Source organism: Aptenodytes patagonicus, chromosome 7 (assembly GCF_965638725.1).
Source record: "Aptenodytes patagonicus chromosome 7, bAptPat1.pri.cur, whole genome shotgun sequence".
Classification (NCBI taxonomy): Eukaryota; Metazoa; Chordata; class Aves; order Sphenisciformes; family Spheniscidae; genus Aptenodytes; species Aptenodytes patagonicus.
Window position 1 is genome coordinate 54025228 of NC_134955.1, and position 20259 is coordinate 54045486.

A 20259-nucleotide genomic window follows, 5' to 3' on the forward strand; every position below is an offset into this window, starting at 1 on the left:
AGACATACAAAAACCCCTTCACTTTCTTTGATTTGTATTTCCATTCTTTCATTACCGAGAAGCTTTTCTGGTTACTCTCTCTGCAAATAAGTTTAAAACAAGGTTGGATGCCTTCATCTATTTTGAAAACACAGATGGAAATATTACAGGAAAACAAACTTTCGGAAGAAGAGATACTGGCATTTTATACACAGAACGAATGCCTGTTTGTATTGTTGGAACAGTCAGAACACATGGCAGCTCATGCTACAGGCAGAGAACAAGCAGCACCAGTAGCACTCTGAAAACATTTGCTGCAAGCAGTACTCAGTATACTAGTCCAGACATGGTCTCAGTAGAAGATCCTTCCATCGATGTGGTAAAACATTAGCTCTGTTTTTGTTCCTTTCCATACTTCAGGCTACTCTCCCGAGCTTTAAAGGTGCCGCCCTCTACAGTGCTCACATACCTTCTTCCACAGTACCAGGCCACACGTTAAAAGCAAGAGTTTGCAGCATGGGCAAGGCTAAGTTGTGACTGATGAATTCTTCATGACAGTGTATTTTAAAGAACCTCCCATGACACCTGACAGGAGCAGGACCACTCCCCAAGCAGGCAAGAGCTGCCACCTCTTTCATCACTTCCACTCGTGGCACAACACAACCAGAGTGTTTTGGTCTTTCCAGGAAGACCCATCTCTTAGCGGTTAAGTAGTAGTGCTTAAGGGAGGTAACTTGAACTACCAGGATTAAGGCATACTTTCCCAGCATATTCAGAGGTTTGAATATCATTTTTGTGAATATTAATATTGCGGCAGCTGGTTATTATGAGCTTTAATACGTATCATGAGCTTCTTGTTCTGATGTGAACTAAAGCGTAAGGATACCCGAGAAATATCTCATGGGAAAAGAACTCGGCTTTCTTCTGGGTTTCTATGGCGGAGAAGGCGGCTTCACACTTCTGAAGCAAAAGCTGCTATTAGCAGACTGTTGGAAACGTCGTCTCCACTTAGCCATTACAACATGTTTCTTCTGTTAAGAAAAGTGAAGTGTTATTAATCCGGATCTGTATTCAAAAGCTATTGCATCTGAAGTAGCAGTTGAGACGTGACCGCAAAGTGGCTGCCAACGGGACAGAAATCACTTTTTCTCCAGTAAACGGTTCGTCGCACTCAAGAGGACCAAGTTAGATGCCATTTCAGCCGTCTGCCGGCAGAATAACAGCAAGCCAGATGGCTTGCACGTGTAACGCTGCACAGGAAACAACCACCTGGAACCCCCCGCTCTGATGAATTAAGGCGTTTCAAAGCAACATCAAAGCCCCCGCGGCCGACGGCGCACGCCGAGGCGGCCGCTGCTCCCGCTCCGGCCCGGCGGCCAGCTGCAGCGGCACGGAGCCCTCTACTGCTCGGTGCCGGCGTGACACCCCAAACGGCCGCCTCAACGCCCCCTGCGCCGCCCGGACGGCACACACCGCCTCGCCCCGCGCCGCGCCGGGGGGGTACGCGGGGGCGAATGGGCAGGGCCCGAGCCCGGGTCGGCCCGGCCCGGCCCGGCCCGGCCCGGCCCGGCCGGCAGGCGAGGGGGCAGCGGCTGGCCCTCCGCGCCAGCGCCCCCGCGGGGCGGAGCGGAGCGGAGCGGAGCGGGGCGGGGAGGAGGGCGGAGGGCGGACGGCTGCCGGGCCGGCCGAGGGGACAGGCGACCGCCAACGGCCGCCGCGCGCACGGCGGAGTCACGTGACCGGCTGCCTCGCGCCGCTCAGCCGGGCACCGCCCGCCTTTGCCCCGCCCACGCCGCCCGTCGGGTTTGGCCCTCGCCGTACCCCGTAGTGACGCCGCCGCCGCGTCCCTCGCCGGGGGCGGCATTTCCGGTGCGGCGCCGAGGCGGGATGGTGAGGCGGCGGCCCGCTCCCCGGGCCCGCGGCGCCGGGAGCGCGGCCGTGCGGCGGAGGGGGCTGCGCCGGCGGCGCGGAGCGGGCGGCTCGGAGCGGGGGGGCCGGGTCTCCTCGGGCATCCTGCCGCCATCGCCCGGGGTTTTGCGGAGTCACCGCCGGCGCTGGGCCTCTAGGCCGCCTCCGGCGGGGCAGCGGCGGGGGGAGCGCGGCCGGTTACGCCGAGGCCGGTTACGCCGAGGCCGGGCAGGGCTGTGAGCCGGGGCTCGCTCCCGCGGGAGGCGCGGCTCGGTGCTCGCTGCTGTAAGAGGAAAGCGGTTTTGTAGCCGCGGGTCTGCAGGGCCCCGCCTGCCGGGAGCGCGGGCATCGCCCCGTGGGCCTGGGCATCGCCCGGAGGGGTCGGGCTTCCTGCGGGGAGCGGTAGCGGGTCCCTGCCGACGGCAGTACTGGTTTGTTCTGCTTGCGGGAGGAAGGGCAGGTAAATTAGCCGACAGGAGGGGGAAGGAGAGGCTTTCGCGGTGCGCGTTCCTTAGCGGTGCTCGTTAATTTGCGCTAGCAAGGAATGAGCTAGAACGACGATGTAGCGAGACAGTGCGATGTCATGTGAGCCAAAAACATACCGATAAACATGTCCTTCCCTGCCTCATAAGTGCACGCTTCTTTTTATTCGCTGTCTTTTGACAATTAATTGGAACGTATTAGTACTTTATTTAGATAGGAGAAACCTAATTACGGCATTTAGCTGTCTGTAGGTTTCAAGATTCATAGTAGCGTGCTTGTATTTGGCTGTTGTTTTGTTTTTTCTTTTTACTTAGGGTCAAAGTCAGAGTGGTGGACATGGTCCTGGTGGTGGCAAGAAGGATGACAAGGTAACTAAAACCAAATGCTTTTACTTAGAGGATGAGCTACAGGTGTGTGACTGCAGAGGCTGGCTGCAATAGGCTTTATTTCACTTTTTTTTTTTTTTGTTTGTTCTTGTGTTCAGAACTGCGTAAAATTACGCCTTTGCTAGTTTTGACGAAATGCCTTATCTCTTCTGGGTGCACATTGGAGAAAACAGGTTACTGTTCAAAAATAGAAAAGGGGCCTTAACTGTAAAGGAAAGCTGGAATTATTTGGCAGTAGTGATTTATTTTAAAAAGAATAAAACTATAAATCTGTCTGGGTTAGGAAAGACTAGTTGCCTTCAAGCTGTCACTTAAGTAACTGGTTTTGGTTTGAAAATGACGTCATGCCGTCATCTGCATGAGGTGTGCACTTCATGTTGTGGACCCTTAGAGGCCTTTCCAGTCTCCTTTGGAGATGGAACGATAACGTACGTGGCAAGCTATGTCCAAGCTGGCAAACTGAATGCGTGTTACCTATTGATTAAAACGCAACAGAAATGTTCAGATTCGATATTTTCCTCATCCTTCCATGTGTGAGTTTTGTTTGTGATTTACTTTGGGCTTCAGCCTTCTGTGTTCTATATTCACTGAAAACTGGCAGAAATCTAAATTTAAAAAAGGAATGTAAAATAAGCAGGAGAAGACATTTTAGAACTTTCTTGAAAAACAAGAATAATACTCCTTTTGGGCTTCTCGCTATATATCATAAAGGAGACAATTTTGTTCTGTAGCCATTCAGCTTAAGTTGAGCTCTCGGTCTGTGCACCTAACATCTGTGTGTATTTTTTCACTGTTAATATCCTGATTTTATTTTTTTTCATGGAATTCTTTTTATGAATAAGGATAAGAAGAAGAAATATGAACCTCCGGTTCCAACCAGGGTAGGGAAAAAGAAGAAGAAAACAAAGGGACCAGATGCTGCCAGCAAACTCCCCCTGGGTAAGCATTCTGCCTGCCCCAGCAGTCCTGTGGACTGTCTGCTCTTCGAGAAGTGCAGAGCCATCCTCTCCCCTAGATCTGGCTGTACGTAGGTCGCAAATGATTAAACAGAAGGCCAAATGTCATTTTATTTCTTATTAACGTAAAAACACAAAATAAGATTATTGTTACGCAAGATGCAGCCCATGAATTCCCGGGTAAGACAGAGAGAAATTGAAATTAGGAGAAATACAGGGGAAACATTATCTTTAAAAATGTTTTTTACCTAGAATTACAGTGGGACAAGTAAAATAGTGACTGCTGCTCATATGGAAGTTATTGTCAGAAAATAAAGCAGAATTTCTGGTAATGAATTAGTCAATAGTTGGTACCATATCAAACTTGGTCTAAAATATTTTGATTCTACTTTGATTACAGTGACTCCTCACACACAGTGCAGACTCAAATTGTTGAAATTGGAGAGAATTAAAGATTACCTCTTAATGGAGGAAGAATTTATCAGAAATCAAGAACAGATGAAACCTTTGGAAGAAAAACAAGAGGTGAGGTTTGAGTGAACTGTTAAATTAGAGCATTTATTGTAATATTAGAAGTAAACTACTTCATACAAAGGCAGTGGAAAGCAAGTGCCACGAACGTGTACATCAATACAAACGTATTATGTATATTACAATTCTTCATTAAATCTCAACTACTGTCCAGAAAACAGAGGATTTTTTTTTTTCTAGCGGTTTAGTGGTTTTAGCCCAAGCATGGGTTACTACAGATGAGGCCACAGTGGTTTTTTGTTGGAGTGGTCTGTCAAAGTGCAGCTCCCAGATATCCATCAACAGAGAAAGCAAGCATATTCTGGCTCTGCACATCCATATAGCAGTGTCCATAGGATAGGACTGAAATAATAGTGGATTTTGTTACTGGCCTATGCTTTTATACCTTTTGGGGCAGCGAAACAACAATAGCAAAGACTGGTTCTGTTACGTTTGGTGTGAACTGTTGAGCCAGTGTTGTACAAGAATGTTTTTGCCTGTGTTCTCAAGTTGTTTCTTGGATTCTTCGTGATAACAGGAAGAAAGATCAAAGGTGGATGATCTGAGGGGAACACCGATGTCCGTGGGTACCTTGGAGGAGATCATTGATGACAACCATGCTATCGTGTCCACATCAGTAGGATCGGAACACTACGTCAGTATTCTGTCTTTTGTGGACAAGGATCTGCTAGAGCCAGGCTGCTCTGTTTTGCTAAATCATAAGGTGAGTTGTTTTTTATAAAATGAAGCAAAAGTTCTTGTATTGTTTTTAACTGGCCTTTTTTTCTGAGAATCACAGGATCGTAGGGTCTGAGAGCTAATGCAGTTGGTTTCACACACCTAAATAGATGGGCATTGGGTTTAGGCTTGAGCTTGTATTAATAATGCTGCTCGCTTTCTTTGACGACTCTTAATGCTTGAATTAGGTTCATGCTGTGATAGGAGTCCTGATGGATGACACAGACCCTTTAGTTACTGTGATGAAAGTGGAGAAAGCTCCTCAAGAAACATACGCTGACATCGGTGGCCTTGACAACCAGATTCAAGAAATCAAGGTATTCGGTTGTACTAATTTACACTGTGAAGTAAGCAAGCAGCGTAGCTTGCTGTGCTGGGAGCTTGAAAGTATAACAGCAGGACCAACCGCTGTGCATGTAGTGTTCTTTTGTATCTTGCTAGTGCATTTCTTCACTGGATTTTGCTAGGCAGACTCACGGACCTAACTCTCTTAAGTGGGTAGCATACCCATTGACGAACTGTACGCACAGAAACCTTTCACAGTTGCTGTGGAATCTGTAGAGCCCTGAGCTCATAAAGCCTGTGCAATAACTTATTACTATTTTGCAACGTGTAAAGTTATTGATTGTCGCAAGATGAGAGTTAAATTGTAAAAAGTGCAGAGGTTGGTTTGAGTGTCTGATGCTGTGCAATCTAAGGATTTGGTGGGTAGGGGTTTTTTTGGCTTGTTTTGGTTTTGCATTTGTTTGTTGTTTGGTTGGGTTTTTTTGTGGTTTGGGGGGGAGGGGGGTTGTTTTTTGTTCCCACCAGCAGAGCTCTATCTGAGCCATGGTAAAACTCAACCTTTTTGCTTTGGGTAGGTGTCCAAAATCAGAAATGCTCTTAAAATATTGACCTGTAGTATTTGGTAACTCATGGTGGGAGGCATCCTTTCATAAAGGGTCCCCCCACCCCGAAGTCCTCCATCAGTGTTTGGGAGCCAGCAGCTCCCGGGTTCTAAACTCAGCACGATGCATTTAGGTTGGAGGGTGGGGAACACTCACTGCTTCTCTTCCACGTGTCAAGTGGAAACAACAGGAAGACCTGTTCAGATAGAGTAGCTGTCTGCCTTAGAATTGGAGGCAGCAGAGAGACATATTTTTCAAGGTCTGTCCTGAAATTAGTTAAGTTCTTTTTGCTTTCATTACTTTTATTAATGCTGTTCTTGAGATCCTCACAGAACTTCGGTGGAGAGTGCTCACTCTTTATAAAAACTCAGGTTTGTTTTTCTTGTGCTGCAGGAGTCTGTGGAGCTTCCTCTCACCCATCCTGAATATTATGAAGAGATGGGTATAAAGCCACCCAAAGGAGTCATTCTGTATGGCCCACCTGGCACAGGTATCTCGCAGTACAGTAACAACTGTGCTGAGCTAACACAAGTAAAATAAATTATGCTTGCTTAGTATTAAAGCATTGCCAAGTCTGTCACAAATTTCATGTGACTGTTTTGTTAAAGCGCTTCCCCCCCCCCGCCGCAAACTAATTACAGTATTTCTTTCCAACTAAAAATAGGTAAAACTTTGCTAGCCAAAGCAGTGGCAAACCAAACGTCAGCAACCTTCCTGAGAGTGGTTGGTTCAGAACTTATACAGAAATACTTGGGTGACGGTCCAAAGCTCGTGCGCGAACTGTTCCGTGTGGCCGAAGAGCATGCTCCGTCGATTGTCTTCATTGATGAAATTGATGCCATTGGTACAAAGAGGTACAGTATTCTCACTCCCACTTCACACACAAGTATTGCCGGGGACAGTAAAAGGTTTACTAGAAGCACTTCTTTTGCAACCATATTGATACTCAAGTTTCTTAGCTCTGCCACCATTTTCATAATACTCTTTTTGATGTAAGCATTTTTAACAAGTAAAACTTCAAATAACTTCTTGGAAACTAAAATATATCACAACCTTTTCATATTAAATAGATGTGGCCGGAGACTTAACTTCTGTTCTCTTGCTACCCGGTAGCATCTCCATGATAGTGTCTTAAACAGAAAGAGACACCGTGCATAAGTTCGTATGGTATCCTCCAAGTGCAAATCCAAATATACAGTAATTGGCTTTCGTGACTCAACAGTAAAGCAGTGTACTTAGTACAGAATATATCCATTTATCGTTTGCCTCTCCAAATAGGTGGCTAAATACTTACGTTCTTACAATATTATATGGTAAGTTACAGAGTGTGATGTCACAGAGAAGCATGGCTTGTGCCACACTAAACTGTTGTTCAGCCTGTATCCAAGTTGTATTACTTTGAAAATTCCGTAGGCTGGTTGGAACTGTCCAATACAAATAGTCTTTAAAGTAGTCAGATGTTTTTTAAATGAATAAAAAGGTGCTCATACAGCTACTAGCCTGAAGCTCCAGTATAAGGCAGCTTCTGCCCCATGTATTTCAGCATAGAATCATGTAGAAAGGATTGGACTGATGGTGAAGTGCGTAACACGTGGAATTCTTCATAAACGTTACGTTGCTTCAAACCGTTCCTAAACATGGGTGAGCTGTTTTGGATGTAGATTATCTAGTCTGACGTTAGCAGAATGAAATAGCTAAGCTACAAAGCAGAGAAATACAGTCACGGGTACCCGTGTTTCAGGAAGAGCAGAGTTAAACCAGGATCCACATCAGTAAGGCTAGAGGGCGGACAGCTGTGACTGCGTGCATAAGGAAAAACTCCGAAGTGGAAAAATGAGTGACAAGCTGTTATTTTCTATGCAGCGGATGCATGTGCTTTTAAGAATTAGGGGGTTTTCCTTTTCTTTGTTAATTTTGTTAGGGGAAAAAAAGAGATTTCCAAATACGTAACAAACATGGAAAAAGGACAGATTTCCTTCACGTGATTGCTGTTACTTTCCCCAGCTACAAGAATAGTTCAGTGTCTCTTTACTTACCTAGATGTCACAATATGATTCTGAAAACCTGCTTTTTGTTTTCTATGGGTGAACATTAAATTAAAAAAACCCAACTCTTATGGGTGTGTTAAATAAAAAAAAAAAACAACCACACAGTATTTTGTTTACACGTTTGTGGCAGTTATGCGAAGTATGTTCTTAAATTTGCACAGTGCTTTTTCTGACTATATTGTTTTCTTAAAGGTATGACTCAAATTCAGGTGGTGAGAGAGAGATCCAGCGTACAATGCTGGAGCTGCTGAACCAACTGGATGGGTTTGACTCTCGGGGGGATGTTAAAGTTATCATGGCTACAAACAGAATAGAAACACTGGACCCGGCTTTAATTAGGCCAGGTAAGAGACTTCGTGCTGTGTATGCTTAAGTCACTTTTCTTGTGAAAGGACTTGTCACAACTTGTCAGACATGGACTGGTAAAAAGAATGCAAGTTACTGGTTTGTCTTTATTCACCATCTCGTCTTTGTTGGTGTATCTATTAAAATCGGAACCCATTCACAAGCTTCCAAAAGGGAGAAAAACCTGTGGAAGAGAAGAAACGTGTTAATTCCTCTTACATATATATAAACAATTTGAATATTCTTCCTTTGTATTAGGATGGCACAGGTATTTTAAGTAATTGTTAAGGCAAGCTGTAGTGCAGCAGCAGCATTTCGTTAATGTCTTCAGCAGCTGGGGAGGGGAGGGCAGTACCACTTGTGCTTCGTAGATGAGAACTTAAGCCTTAACAACGAGAGCCTGGATTTTGATGCAAGGAAACCAGTCTGCGTCCTTACATGCTACTGTCGTTTGGGGGATGAGTGAGGGAGAAGCAGTATCTTATTTTGACAGTATTACACGTTGAGCCAAGAACTTGAACAGGCACAAGTAGTATTTCTAGATGGCCACTAAAAATGTACCGAAACCACGTCTGTGGGGTCTGTTAAATCAGAAGGTAGAAAGCAACACAGAGATCAAAGGAATAAGCTAAGCCTCCCGCTAGTGTCTTCAAGTAAATTCTAAGTATGGAAGAGGTTGTAAAGATACTCCTTCTAAAGTAATAGAGGTAAGGTAGAGAGCAAAGATAACTTAAGATGAAATTGTCAAAGAACTACTCTGAACAGTCGCTAGACTGCATGGACCCAAGGATTTCAGAAAAAAAACCAACTCCGCAGTATGAAGTTGCTGAGGTGTGTTTGTGGTTTGTTGTTTTGTTTTGGGGTTTTTTTTTTTCCCAAAAAGTCTGAGTTTGTCACCATCTTAGCCTTACCCCCTCCAAATCAAAAATAGTGCTGTTAGAGTACAGAGGAGATAATACTATACCAGTATCAAAGGACAAGCTAAGATGATCTAAAATTTGTTGGAAGACTTCCTACACCTATCAGGTGTTTAAATTGTAACCATTGCTTGAGCAGCCAGGGCACTCCTAGGAGCTCGGAAGGCTGATTTACCATTGTGTATGATAGTCTGGAATATCATACATGGTGCCATTAATCCTTCTAGAAAAGATACTGTAAAACTAAAGAAAAACAGGAGTGATCTGGAGATGGAAAACATCCTTGAAAAGATTGCTCGTTAAAGTTGGAACAATGAGTACCGGAACATCCAAAGTCCCTACTGACACAAAGGAAACATCTGGTGGGGACTTGCAACAGAACTATTTATGCAAAACCTTCCTTCTTCCGTTAGGGTTTCTTTTTTGCTTTGTTTTGTTTTTTAGGAGGTTGGTTATATAGGGAGGAAGAGTTCTTCAAGTTGCCACAGTGATTTATTTTGTGTGTGTGTATGCAGCAGAAAATTAAACTTCAGAGCTAAACGTAGTCTCGGAGTAGAATAAAATGTATTACAAGAACATAAGTATTTGATTAATACTTTCCTGTGCTATGAGACATTGGTGGTGGTTTTATATTTATATGTGAGTCACGGTTTTTTGTGTTTCCCGGGTGAGGCATCTCTTACCTGCAATGACACAGACTTTTTCAGCAGCATGGTACCGTTCAGCTCCAGTAGCTTCCTGTTCACTGCAAATAGTCTGATCTCACTTTCTACTCTAAGACGTGATTGACTGTGGTGTGAAGAAACAGTTACTGTTAGTCTAACCTTGAAATGTTTGTCCTGCTCTGTTTCCAATAGCTGCATGCAAAAAACCTAAGACCGAACTTTTCTTTTGCGCAGGACGTATTGACAGGAAGATAGAGTTCCCTCTACCTGATGAAAAGACCAAGAAACGAATCTTTCAGATTCACACAAGTAGGATGACGTTGGCAGATGATGTGACTTTGGATGAGCTGATCATGGCAAAAGATGATCTCAGTGGTGCAGATATTAAGGTCAGTGTACATCACTGTTGTTACACTTCAAAACACAAATCAAATCTCATTTTTACTGCATCCAAAAACATCGTCTGTTGAAACTGTTCTCTAATTACCTGCGGTTACATCACTGAGGGACGGTTGGATGGCTTTCAAATACCTTTTGTGAGTGCCACGTACTCGGCTTCACAGATGGGAAATTTATCAACATTGTAATTATGAGGTAGCTCGTGTTGATAAGAGTACGTACCTGCGCTATCTGAATATGATGGTTTAAAAGTAGCAAAGTGGAAATTAGAAGGGGAATGTGGAATCTTGCACAAATGTGCAAGATGCCTTAAATATTACTTAAGATAGTGCAGGATAAGAAGCATTTTTAGAGACTATGTTGCAAGCAGATAAAAACGCAACTGTAGATTAGGAAGCTGCAGACATACACAGTCTGCCTTCCGACAGTAGAGCGAGCCCTTGCTAGAGTTACCACACGAATGAGCTTAACCAAACATGACATTACTCTGTCACCTCATTGCAGGAGGATAACACAGTCTGCTGTTAACAGAGCTGGGTGCATCTGTTCCTCGCAGGAGGGAAATGCTGTTTAGGAAGCTGCCTTTCTGTCATGGAAGCATTACTCTGACTACAGGACACGCTCATCTAGCTTCATCCAGATTGTTTTACGTGCTTCAGTGCTACTGAACAGTATCAAACTTAACAGAATTTATGTTCTTAACACTCGACTTCTGCTACAGAGTCAGTCGGAGCAGGATGAAGGTGCTGTCTTCTGAGGTGTAGCTTGAAGGGGCTGCACACAGGCAGTAACTTACTCTCACTTTCTCTGTTGCAGGCAATTTGTACAGAAGCTGGACTGATGGCTTTGAGGGAACGGCGAATGAAAGTAACAAATGAAGACTTCAAAAAGTCTAAAGAGAACGTTCTCTATAAGAAGCAGGAGGGAACCCCCGAGGGGCTGTATCTTTAAGTCATCTGTCTCTTTGGGGACTATCAGGAACTCTTTCTGTGTTGATGACAGGCTCGTGTAAAACCACATAGTCTAGCTAACTTTCATTCTTGAAGAGGTTAAATCCTGGTGGGTTGTGGTTTTTCAGTCAGTGTAACACTTCATTTCCCAATAAAACATTTATTTGAACTGTTCTGGTGGCAAAGACCTGCTATTTACATGGAACCGTCTGTTCCTTAGTCAGACTTACTTTCAAGAAGGAGTGCTGGCGACACGGGAGTGCTTGTCTCGATGATCCAAACCATGCTGCTGATGCACCACAGCGTGCAGTGAGGAGCACGTAAGTGGGTTCCCCACCTCTCTGTCAGGCCTTGTTAGGCACGGCGGTCTTTTACAACTACTGTATAATTGCTGCTGTTCTTGAAGTAATTACTTTTCTAGGTCTCTTTTTAGGGGCTAAGTAACTAGGAAAAAAGTCACTTTTGAGTAACCTGTGTCCTAAGTCATATATAAAGTAATGAAAAACATGCAGCCTTAAGTAACATTCCGATATGCTTTAGAAGTACCCATCTCTATCTAGTGCTTGCGCTTACAAGGAAGCAAGGTGGATGCTCATTAGTATTCTCAGTTTACAGATCTAAACATGTTTGGTTACAAGGTACTTGTAACACTGAAAAGTTTATAAATTTGTTTTTCCCAAAAGGGTTACGGTTCATTATACAAACACGCATTAGAGATTGTCTTTAAAAGGAACCAACACAGTAGGAGGCTCTACAGCCCTGCGCTGCCATGGCAAGAGGTACGTACTCGAGGCACGGGCACTGACCAGCCCAGGTGCTAGAGGTGCACGGTTTGTGATGTTGCAGACATGCAGAGAGAAATTCAAACCGCAGGTCACATGCTTGGTGTTCTGCAGTGTAATCTTAAAATGAGTTCTTCCCCTCTGAACAAAGCTATGGCCTGCAGCTCCATCCCCATAGGAGTTAGACTTTTCCTAAGTTGTAGTGATGCATATACTGCTTATTAAGTATTCTGTGTAGTGTACTTTTGTGAAGCGCTTGTGAAGTTCTAAGTAATTAATTTCCAAATGCTGTAATGTGATTTTTAAGGTTATATAAAGTTCCATATGCAGACCACAGTTAAGCAATGCACAGTCTTTGTTCTGGAAACTTTCTGTGGGAGCAAATGCTGGCCAGTAACAGACAGCTGAGTTACACGCAGAGCCATCCCTTTGATAACTGCCAGTGCTCTAACAATGGTAGCAGCCAGGCCAAACGATTTTGTTTTTCCATGTAAAAATTATGTGGCTCATTGTTAAAAACAAACCCTACAGATGAACGGAGTCTTTTATTTAATCTGGATGACAGGAGCCCTGGAATGGAGTTGTTATTCATCTGGAGATAGAAAAACAACAAGCAAAGTTATTACCCATTCTTATAAACCTTATGAGAGCTGTCTCCTTGGAAAGGTCACAGAAAGACTGTGATTTTTTTAGCACTTTCTAATCATGGCTGTTGATCTCATCATCGCTTGAGGGGCTGAAGAGCTTTGATGTGTGGTGAGCAAGGCTTTTTTTATTTGAGACGTGGCTGTTAATGCTGGCTAGAAGCAACAACCACAAAGAGGTCGGTTCAACTGACTGAAGGAAGGCTGCAATGTACTAAGCTAAACCAAGAACTGTGTTCTGGTACACTGTCTGCCACAACGGTAACTGAAAAGAAACATACTTGAAAATTAAATTCTTACCTTTTACAGCAGAATTTAACTTCGCCACTTTCTCCAACATTTCTGAACTTGAGTCACAAAGATCAAGACAAAAGTAATAAAGATAGCAGAAAGTGAACAGCGAGTATATTCCCCATAAGGACAGAAAAAGCTACTGGGGTCTGCATTAGCAGGCAGGACTTATTCTAGGAGCCCCAGTAAGTGAGCAGCCTCTGACCTCCCCAAGTGAAGGACGGAGCGTGAGTGCTGCAAAGGGAGAAGCTGTGCAAAGGGAGGGGCCCAGGGGAGGGGATGCATGGAAGGGAAAAGCGACTGAAACAGGAGTCACCACTGCCACCACTGGAGGTTTTCAAGATGCGATTGGAGAGGGTGCTAGATAATCGCACCTAGGTTCCCTGTCCCACAAAAGGCTGGACCAGATGATCTTTCGAGGTCCCTCCCAACCTGGGCTGCTCTGTGATTCTATGACTCCAAAAAGAAACACAAGCAGCAGCACAATCGAGCTTCCCCCCTCTCCATGTCCCTTCCAGGTCTTTAGAGGAAATGGCATTCTGCTTTGATGGGAGAGCAAAACCAAACACAACACACACAATTTGTGATGTTACTGTTCAGTGCACAGAGTAACTCCTACCTCCAATTCAGGAGCTCTGTCATTTCCGAAAGAAGCACGGATTTTAAAAACAAAGTATGTATTTTTTACAAAGACTAATCAATTACTTTTATAGCAAAACCAGCATCACTTGCAACCACAGCGATATTATAAGGCTCTTAAATGGCATTACAGCACTTCTTAAAATTCTGCATATTCCCTGTAATATTTAAAATAATTTTAGAAAGGAGTAAGTGAAGTACAGCCTAAACTAAAATGTGTTGTATCTTGTATCGTGGTGCTACAGGCAAAATCGAGCTACAGGTTGTATGGCTTTGTCCAGCCATAGTTTTCCATGTAATCAGATCTCACCAGCTGGATAATCCCGATTGTTTTAGTGCTGTTAGTGACAGCTAGTTTTCTCCTGAAAACTGCTGAAGCACTTTTGGGTATTCAGTCGCTGCAGGTACCCTCTTTTCAGATGAAGATCCAGTTTCTGAGTACTTGTGTCTCAAGAGTAGGGATGCTAAACAGTCTTTTACATATTTCAGCATATTCTGTCTTATAAGTATGTAACATAACCGTATCTTTAAATTGTTACCATATTTCATACTACTTCACTAGGAGCTTGCCTAAAGACTCTTGGAATAGAAGCTACTAATTAAACAACCATGTTTTGACCACGCTGCCTTCTTTGGTGAGGATTAAATACAGACCAGACCTCTACTTCTCTCGTGATGATCGCCTGTATTTGGGTTAAAAGCAAGTATATCAATTACAAAAACTTGTTTAAAAGTGAGCTGCTTAGAGATGCATTATGGATACATTTTCATTTTTAATACACTCACAGTTCTATTAAATTAAGAAATTAAAAAAATAATTCAAGTTCCTTTTGAATTTTCAAATATTCAGGTATATTTTTCATAAATATTCGTATTAAAATGGTCATCTGTCAAAACATACAAATACAAGTCCAAAATAGGTGCCTGCTCAAGCAAAGATTTAGCTTTTACTAACAGTGTATGTACAGATGTAATGGCTGTCTGACTCGGTAGTTATATATACACACGCATGCATACCAAGCTGAAGGAAATTACTGAAGTCCGCCAACTGGAGGACAGTGGAGCATCCATTTGGCAGATGTTTATTTCCTGTGCTGCTCACCAAACCATAGTTGGCATGTGCTGCATCTCCACTGAACTCCAGGGAATGTAATTTCAAACAATAGAATAAGACATGTGGGCAACATTCAACAGGAGGCTATTTATAAGAGGGTAGCCTCCTGTGGGAGCCAGCAATACTTCAGAGAAAAGGATGCATTTTTGTGGGCAAAATGCAGTACTTGATTCCAGAATACTTGCGGCTAGTAGAACTCCATTTTGATAGCAATTTATAGAAAAGCTTAAAACAAACAAACAAACAAAAACCCTTCAAGAAAAAAGTACATAGTACCCAAGTCCCAACAGAGTTCCTGTTTGAAGAGAGACAGGTCTAACTGTTAGTTTTGGAATTAGCTTCTGTACTTTCTCCGCTCATCTACAGTCTTCTTTTAAACCTCCAATAGTAGATCCAGCTCTTCCATAGGCACCCGCACTCTCAATTCTTTTTCAGTCATTAGATCAAGCGTCTCTTGCAGATGATCAGGGAAGTACTCTACTGCATCCATATAGAGTACCTCGAAAGACAATGAGAACATTTTCTGTGCCATCTTTCTATCATAACAAGAAACACAGTATAAAGAAGTACGTAGATACGCAAACAGCTCTGTAGCAAGAACGTAAGAAATATCATATACTTCTTTAAAATAATACAAACAGAATTAGTACTTCCACAGTGACAGCAATGCAGATGTTTAGTCAAGCCTTTTCCAACTCTTACTAAGTAATTTTATTCAAAAAGATAAAACGTAGGTCAAGAGGTGCTGGAGCATTTGCAGCATACACAGACATTACCTGAGGAGTTGCAGGTGCTCCTGAATAATTTCTTATACTATTAACTAAACACATTTTTATTTGCCTATGTATTTCTGCTACTACCATGCTCATGATAAAACACGGTCTGCAAGACACGATCACTTCTAGATCACAGAGAGGAATTTATTATCTCCTTGCCTCATGCAATGCAACACCTTTCTGTTCTGAAACGCAAACAGCACTGCCCACTAGGTATGTTTCCATTTCAGATGCATCTCTTATTTGCAGAAAATCTTCTCCTTCAGAAGTCTCTCCTTTCATTTGCATCTAACTCATTACAACAACTACTAAAGTCTAACTTACTTTTTTTTTTTCCCCAAATGCAGAACTTCAAAAATGAGAGTATGACGACAGGTTTGTATTTTTTCTATGCTTGCTTACCTTTGCCCAAGGACAGTTTTGAAGGGCTTTATAAAACAATCCTTTACTTTTTTCTTTTTTTCCTAGTGAAGCCTGTGTGAGAAAAAAAATGTTCATACTTCAATGCAGTAATAGCGGAAATAATAAAACAATTATCTCTGAGACAATGAAATTACTGCTGAAAAGCTCAGTGTTCTTCTGCTGAGGAATCCTTATTAGTATATATTGTGGTAGTTATGCAATTTGACAGGTTACACTGGTGACACTGGTTACACTCTTCAATGTAATTGAAGAGATGTCTTTAAGGAGTTTCAGGGCTTTACTTGTAAGACAAGTAATAGAACAAAGACTAGCAGAAAGAGCCTCTGCCGAGTATTTCAGCTAAAGTCAGTGCCTTTGCCTATATTTGACAATAACACTGCAATGGGCAAGAGCGCAAATCATTAACCAAAACTTACACCCAACATGCTGCACATATACTACACAAGAGCATCTTTGGTACAGTGAAGGTGATAATACGTTATTTTTGTGCACTGAAGAGATCATGCACATACACTTTCTTACTCAGCAGAAGCTTCTTAAGGCTGAATCCCCTTACACACAAAAATGGATATATCAAATTAGCATCTATCTGGAACGAGTTAAAACTTCTTCCTCAAAGTACCCGTTCAACTATGTGATACAAGTACAGAGCACACAGCTATCATGAAGTTTAAAAAGAGAAGGGTAGCAGAGGTCAGAGTGCTGAACAGGCTCCTTAGCTTCAGTAACCCCAGTTACAGGTAGAAATAATTACAATTTCTTGTGAAGACATCTTTTGAATTGGGCTACTTTAAAAACACTTAACAAACGGGATTTTTATGGCAAATCCAAAAAAAGCAGTAATTCCAAAATACTGAAAACGCATTAAATGTTTTGAGATCTTTGGAAAAGAAGAGATCTTCAATCAGGAGTTTACATTTTCTCTTGTTCTGACTACATCAGTACTGCTGCTAAAAATCAGCAGCTTCCCTTGTCAATTCTTGAAGTCTAGAAATTCTTTTTCATATTATTGATAAAATTGGTTGTAGAAACTTGTGCTGTTCTGGTGTCATGATCTCTCTTTACTGAACAGCAATGCATTTCACTTACTGGAAACCCTGCTGCCAGAGCTGTGCACTAAGATGCATACACTTCTTTTGCAGCTCTGCAAAGAGCTTTCAGTAGCATTCTGCCTCTTAAGTTTTTCACAGAATCACACAGGTTGGAAGGGACCTCTGGAGATCATCTGCTCCAACCCCTCTGCTCAAAGCAGGGTCAGCAAAAGCAGGCTGCTAAGAACCATGTCCAGCTGCGTTTTGAGTATCTCCGCAGGTGGAGACTCCATAACCTCTGGACAACCTGTTCCAGTGTTTCATCGCCCTCACAGTAAAAAAAAGCTTTTTCTTACGTTTAAATGGAATTTTCTATATTTCAATTTGTGGCCATTGCCTCTTGTCCTGTCACTAGGCAGCACTGAGAAGAGTCTGACTCTGTCTTCACACCCTCACATGAGGTATTTATATACGTTGACAGTATCTTCCAGGAGCCTTCACTTCTCCAGGCTGAACAATCGCAAGTCTCCCGGCCTCTCCCCGTACAACACATGCTCCAACCCCTTATTCACCTTCGTGGCTCTTGGCTATTCAAATGGACCCTGGACAGGCCAACAGCAGAATACGGTGCATCAGCCACTCCTCTTGATTTTGTATCATCTGCAAACTTGCTGACGGTACTCTCTCATCATCCAGATCATTAATGAAGATGTTAAAGGGCACTGGTCCCAGTATCAATCCCTGGGGTACAGCACCAGTGGCTGGCCTGCAGCAGGAGTTCACACTGCTGATTACAACCCTCTGAGCCTGGCAGTTCAGCCAGATTTCAGTCCTCCTCACTGTCCACTTACCTAATCCATGCTTCATCAGCTTGTCTATGAGGATGTTATGGGAGGCAGTGGAAGAGGCTTGCTAAAGTTGAGATAAACAACAGCCACTGCTGTCCCCTCATCCACCGAGCTAGTCATCTCATTGTAGAAGGCTACCAGATTGGTCAAGCGTGATTTCATAAAAAATAAATAGGAATTTAAAAGAAATAGTTTGTATCAAAATCTATATAAAAGCTTTGTGTTTTTAAACAGTGAGAAGCTTTTGCCCAAAATACCAAAGACTGAATATCTAGACACACCCAAAGAGAAAACAGAGAGATCAACAGAACTTAGGGTAATACTGGACAATCACAACTTCTCATTCTATGACTATATCTGAAAATTTTAAGGTTTCTAATTGATTTTGCTTCTTTGAACAGTGTTATTCAAAGCTATTACTGAATAGTCCTTCTTGTTCTTGTGAAAAAGTTATCTTCCATGAATGAATCATTAGTGATAAAATACACACTAGGTGATTTTACTTTAGTATTTGTACATACTGCAGTCTCACTAGTAGTTTTTAAAGAATAACAGTAATTCAATTGTACATTCCAATATACAAAGTTGTATAAAATATTTACAAGCATGTATTTGTGTAGAAATGGTCATAGTAATAGTCCCACACAAGAGATCTTCTCAAACACAAAACAAGAGCCTCTCCTTCCTTCCCCTGCCTCCTCCGTATAACTGCTGTTCCCCTCTGACAACTTATTACACCAGAACAGAGGAGTAATACTGTGGAATGAAATTCCCCTTACATGAGTTCCAAGCATTTCTGTTTTTGTCTTCCATATTGTACTTTGGAGAAGCAAGAAAAGAACCAAGATGACAAAACTGCCTATGTGAAGTTGATTTTATTTATGTAATTCCATGATGAACTATGGAAGAAACTAACATTATTGCTTTTTGGTGTTACTCTGCAATGCCAGTTAGCATAACCTTTATATGCAGCTTTTAAGATTCAAAAAGATTGTGAAAATTCAAGGCAAGTTATAAAAACTATAGCTATGTTTTCCCTACCGTGCATTTATTTTGCATGTGGACTGCACCTTGCTTGCTCCAATGTCAATCAATCAAAAAATCTTGGTCTGGGAAAGTTTTTATAGTATGGAGAAAACAGAGAGAAGAAAATATTTGAGGGGCCTACATGGTCTTTTTACCATATTCTTTATTCCACCATAAATCAAAACCATACAGATGTTCATGCATTATTTTTTTCTAATTCAGATCTGGAAGTTGTTCCAGGGATGAAGTTAGGAAAGCTAAAGCAATTGGAATTGAACCTGGCAAGGAATGTCGAAAACAACAAAAGGCTTCTGTAAGTACATAGGTAACAAAACAAACGGTAGGGAAAATGTGGGCCCACTGCTGAATGAGACAGGGGACCTGGTTACACAGAACATGGAAGAGGCTGATGTATGGAAGGCCTTCTTTGCCTCAGTCTTTAGTAGCAAGACTGGCCTTCAGGAATCCCAGGTCCCAGACACCAGGGGGAAAATGTGGAGCAAGGAAGATGTACCCTTAGTGGAAGAGTATCAGATCAGGGAATACTTAAGCAAACTGGACATGCGAAGTCCATGGGCCCTGATGGGATGCACCCACAAGTGCTGAGGCAGCTGGCAGATGTCTTTGTGAGGTCACTCTTGGCAATCTTTGATCGATCACAGCAATCGGGAGAAATGCCCAAAGACTGAAGAAAGTCAAACAAGTCACTCCTATCTTCAAGGAGGGCAAGAAGGACCACCCAGGGAACTACAGGCCAGTCAGCCTCACCTTGATCCCTCGGAAGGTGATGGAGCAGCTAATCCTGGAAACCATTTCCAGTCACATGAATGAAAAGAAAATCATCAGAAGTAGTCAGCATGAATTCACTAAAAGTCATGCTTGACCAACTTCATAAACTGCTATGATTAAATGACTGGCCTGGTGGATGAGGGGAGAGCAGTGGACATTGTCTACCTGGACTTCAGTAAGGCCTTTGAAACTGTCCCCCGTAAGATTCTCCTAGACAAGCAGTTGATGTAAGAACTGGATGAGCAGACAGTGAGGTGGATTGAAAACTGGCCCAACATCTGGGCCCAGAGGGTGGTGATCAATGGAACAAAGTCTAGTTGCAGGCCAGTAACTAGCAGTGTACCCCTGGGGTCAATATTGGGTCCAATCCCATTTAACATCTTCATTAATTATCTGGCTGATGGGGCAGAGTATACCCTCAGCAAGCTTGCAGATGACACAAAACTGAGAGGAGTGGCTGATACACCTGACGGTCATGCTGCCATCCAGAGGGACCACAACAGGCTGGAGAAATGAGCTGACAGGAACCTCATCAAGTTCAACAAGGAGAAGTGCAAAGTCCTGCACCTGGGGAGGAACAACCCCATGCACCAGTATATGGTGGGGGCCACCCAGCTAGAAAGCAGCTTGGCAGAAAAGGACCTGAGGGTCCTGGTGGACACCAAGTTGAACAGGAGCCAGCAGTGTGCCCTTGCAGCAAAGAAGGGCTAATGGTATCCTGGACT

At 42.9% G+C, this 20259-nt stretch overlaps 2 protein-coding genes across 2 annotated transcripts in view; one reads left to right on the plus strand and one right to left on the minus strand.

Moving 5' to 3' along the window:
• Positions 1-1787: 1787 nt before the first annotated feature.
• PSMC1 (proteasome 26S subunit, ATPase 1) lies at positions 1788-11345 on the plus strand. The gene is made up of 11 exons (XM_076345266.1): positions 1788-1869; positions 2685-2738; positions 3599-3695; positions 4113-4237; positions 4761-4946; positions 5149-5277; positions 6241-6337; positions 6512-6701; positions 8088-8239; positions 10057-10211; positions 11038-11345. The coding sequence occupies exons 1-11, from the start codon at positions 1867-1869 to the stop codon at positions 11170-11172; spliced, it is 1323 nt and encodes a 440-aa protein (XP_076201381.1). The 5' UTR covers positions 1788-1866; the 3' UTR covers positions 11173-11345.
• A 2853-nt stretch (positions 11346-14198) lies between these two features.
• NRDE2 (NRDE-2, necessary for RNA interference, domain containing) overlaps positions 14199-20259 on the minus strand; it is a 35867-nt gene continuing 29806 nt past the window's right edge. The window contains exons 13-14 of the mRNA XM_076345265.1: positions 15820-15891; positions 14199-15140 (exon numbers count right to left, since the gene is read on the minus strand). Of these exons, the coding sequence (XP_076201380.1) occupies positions 15015-15140; positions 15820-15891 (198 nt within the window). The 3' untranslated portion in view covers positions 14199-15014. The remainder of the gene's footprint in view (positions 15141-15819; positions 15892-20259) is intronic.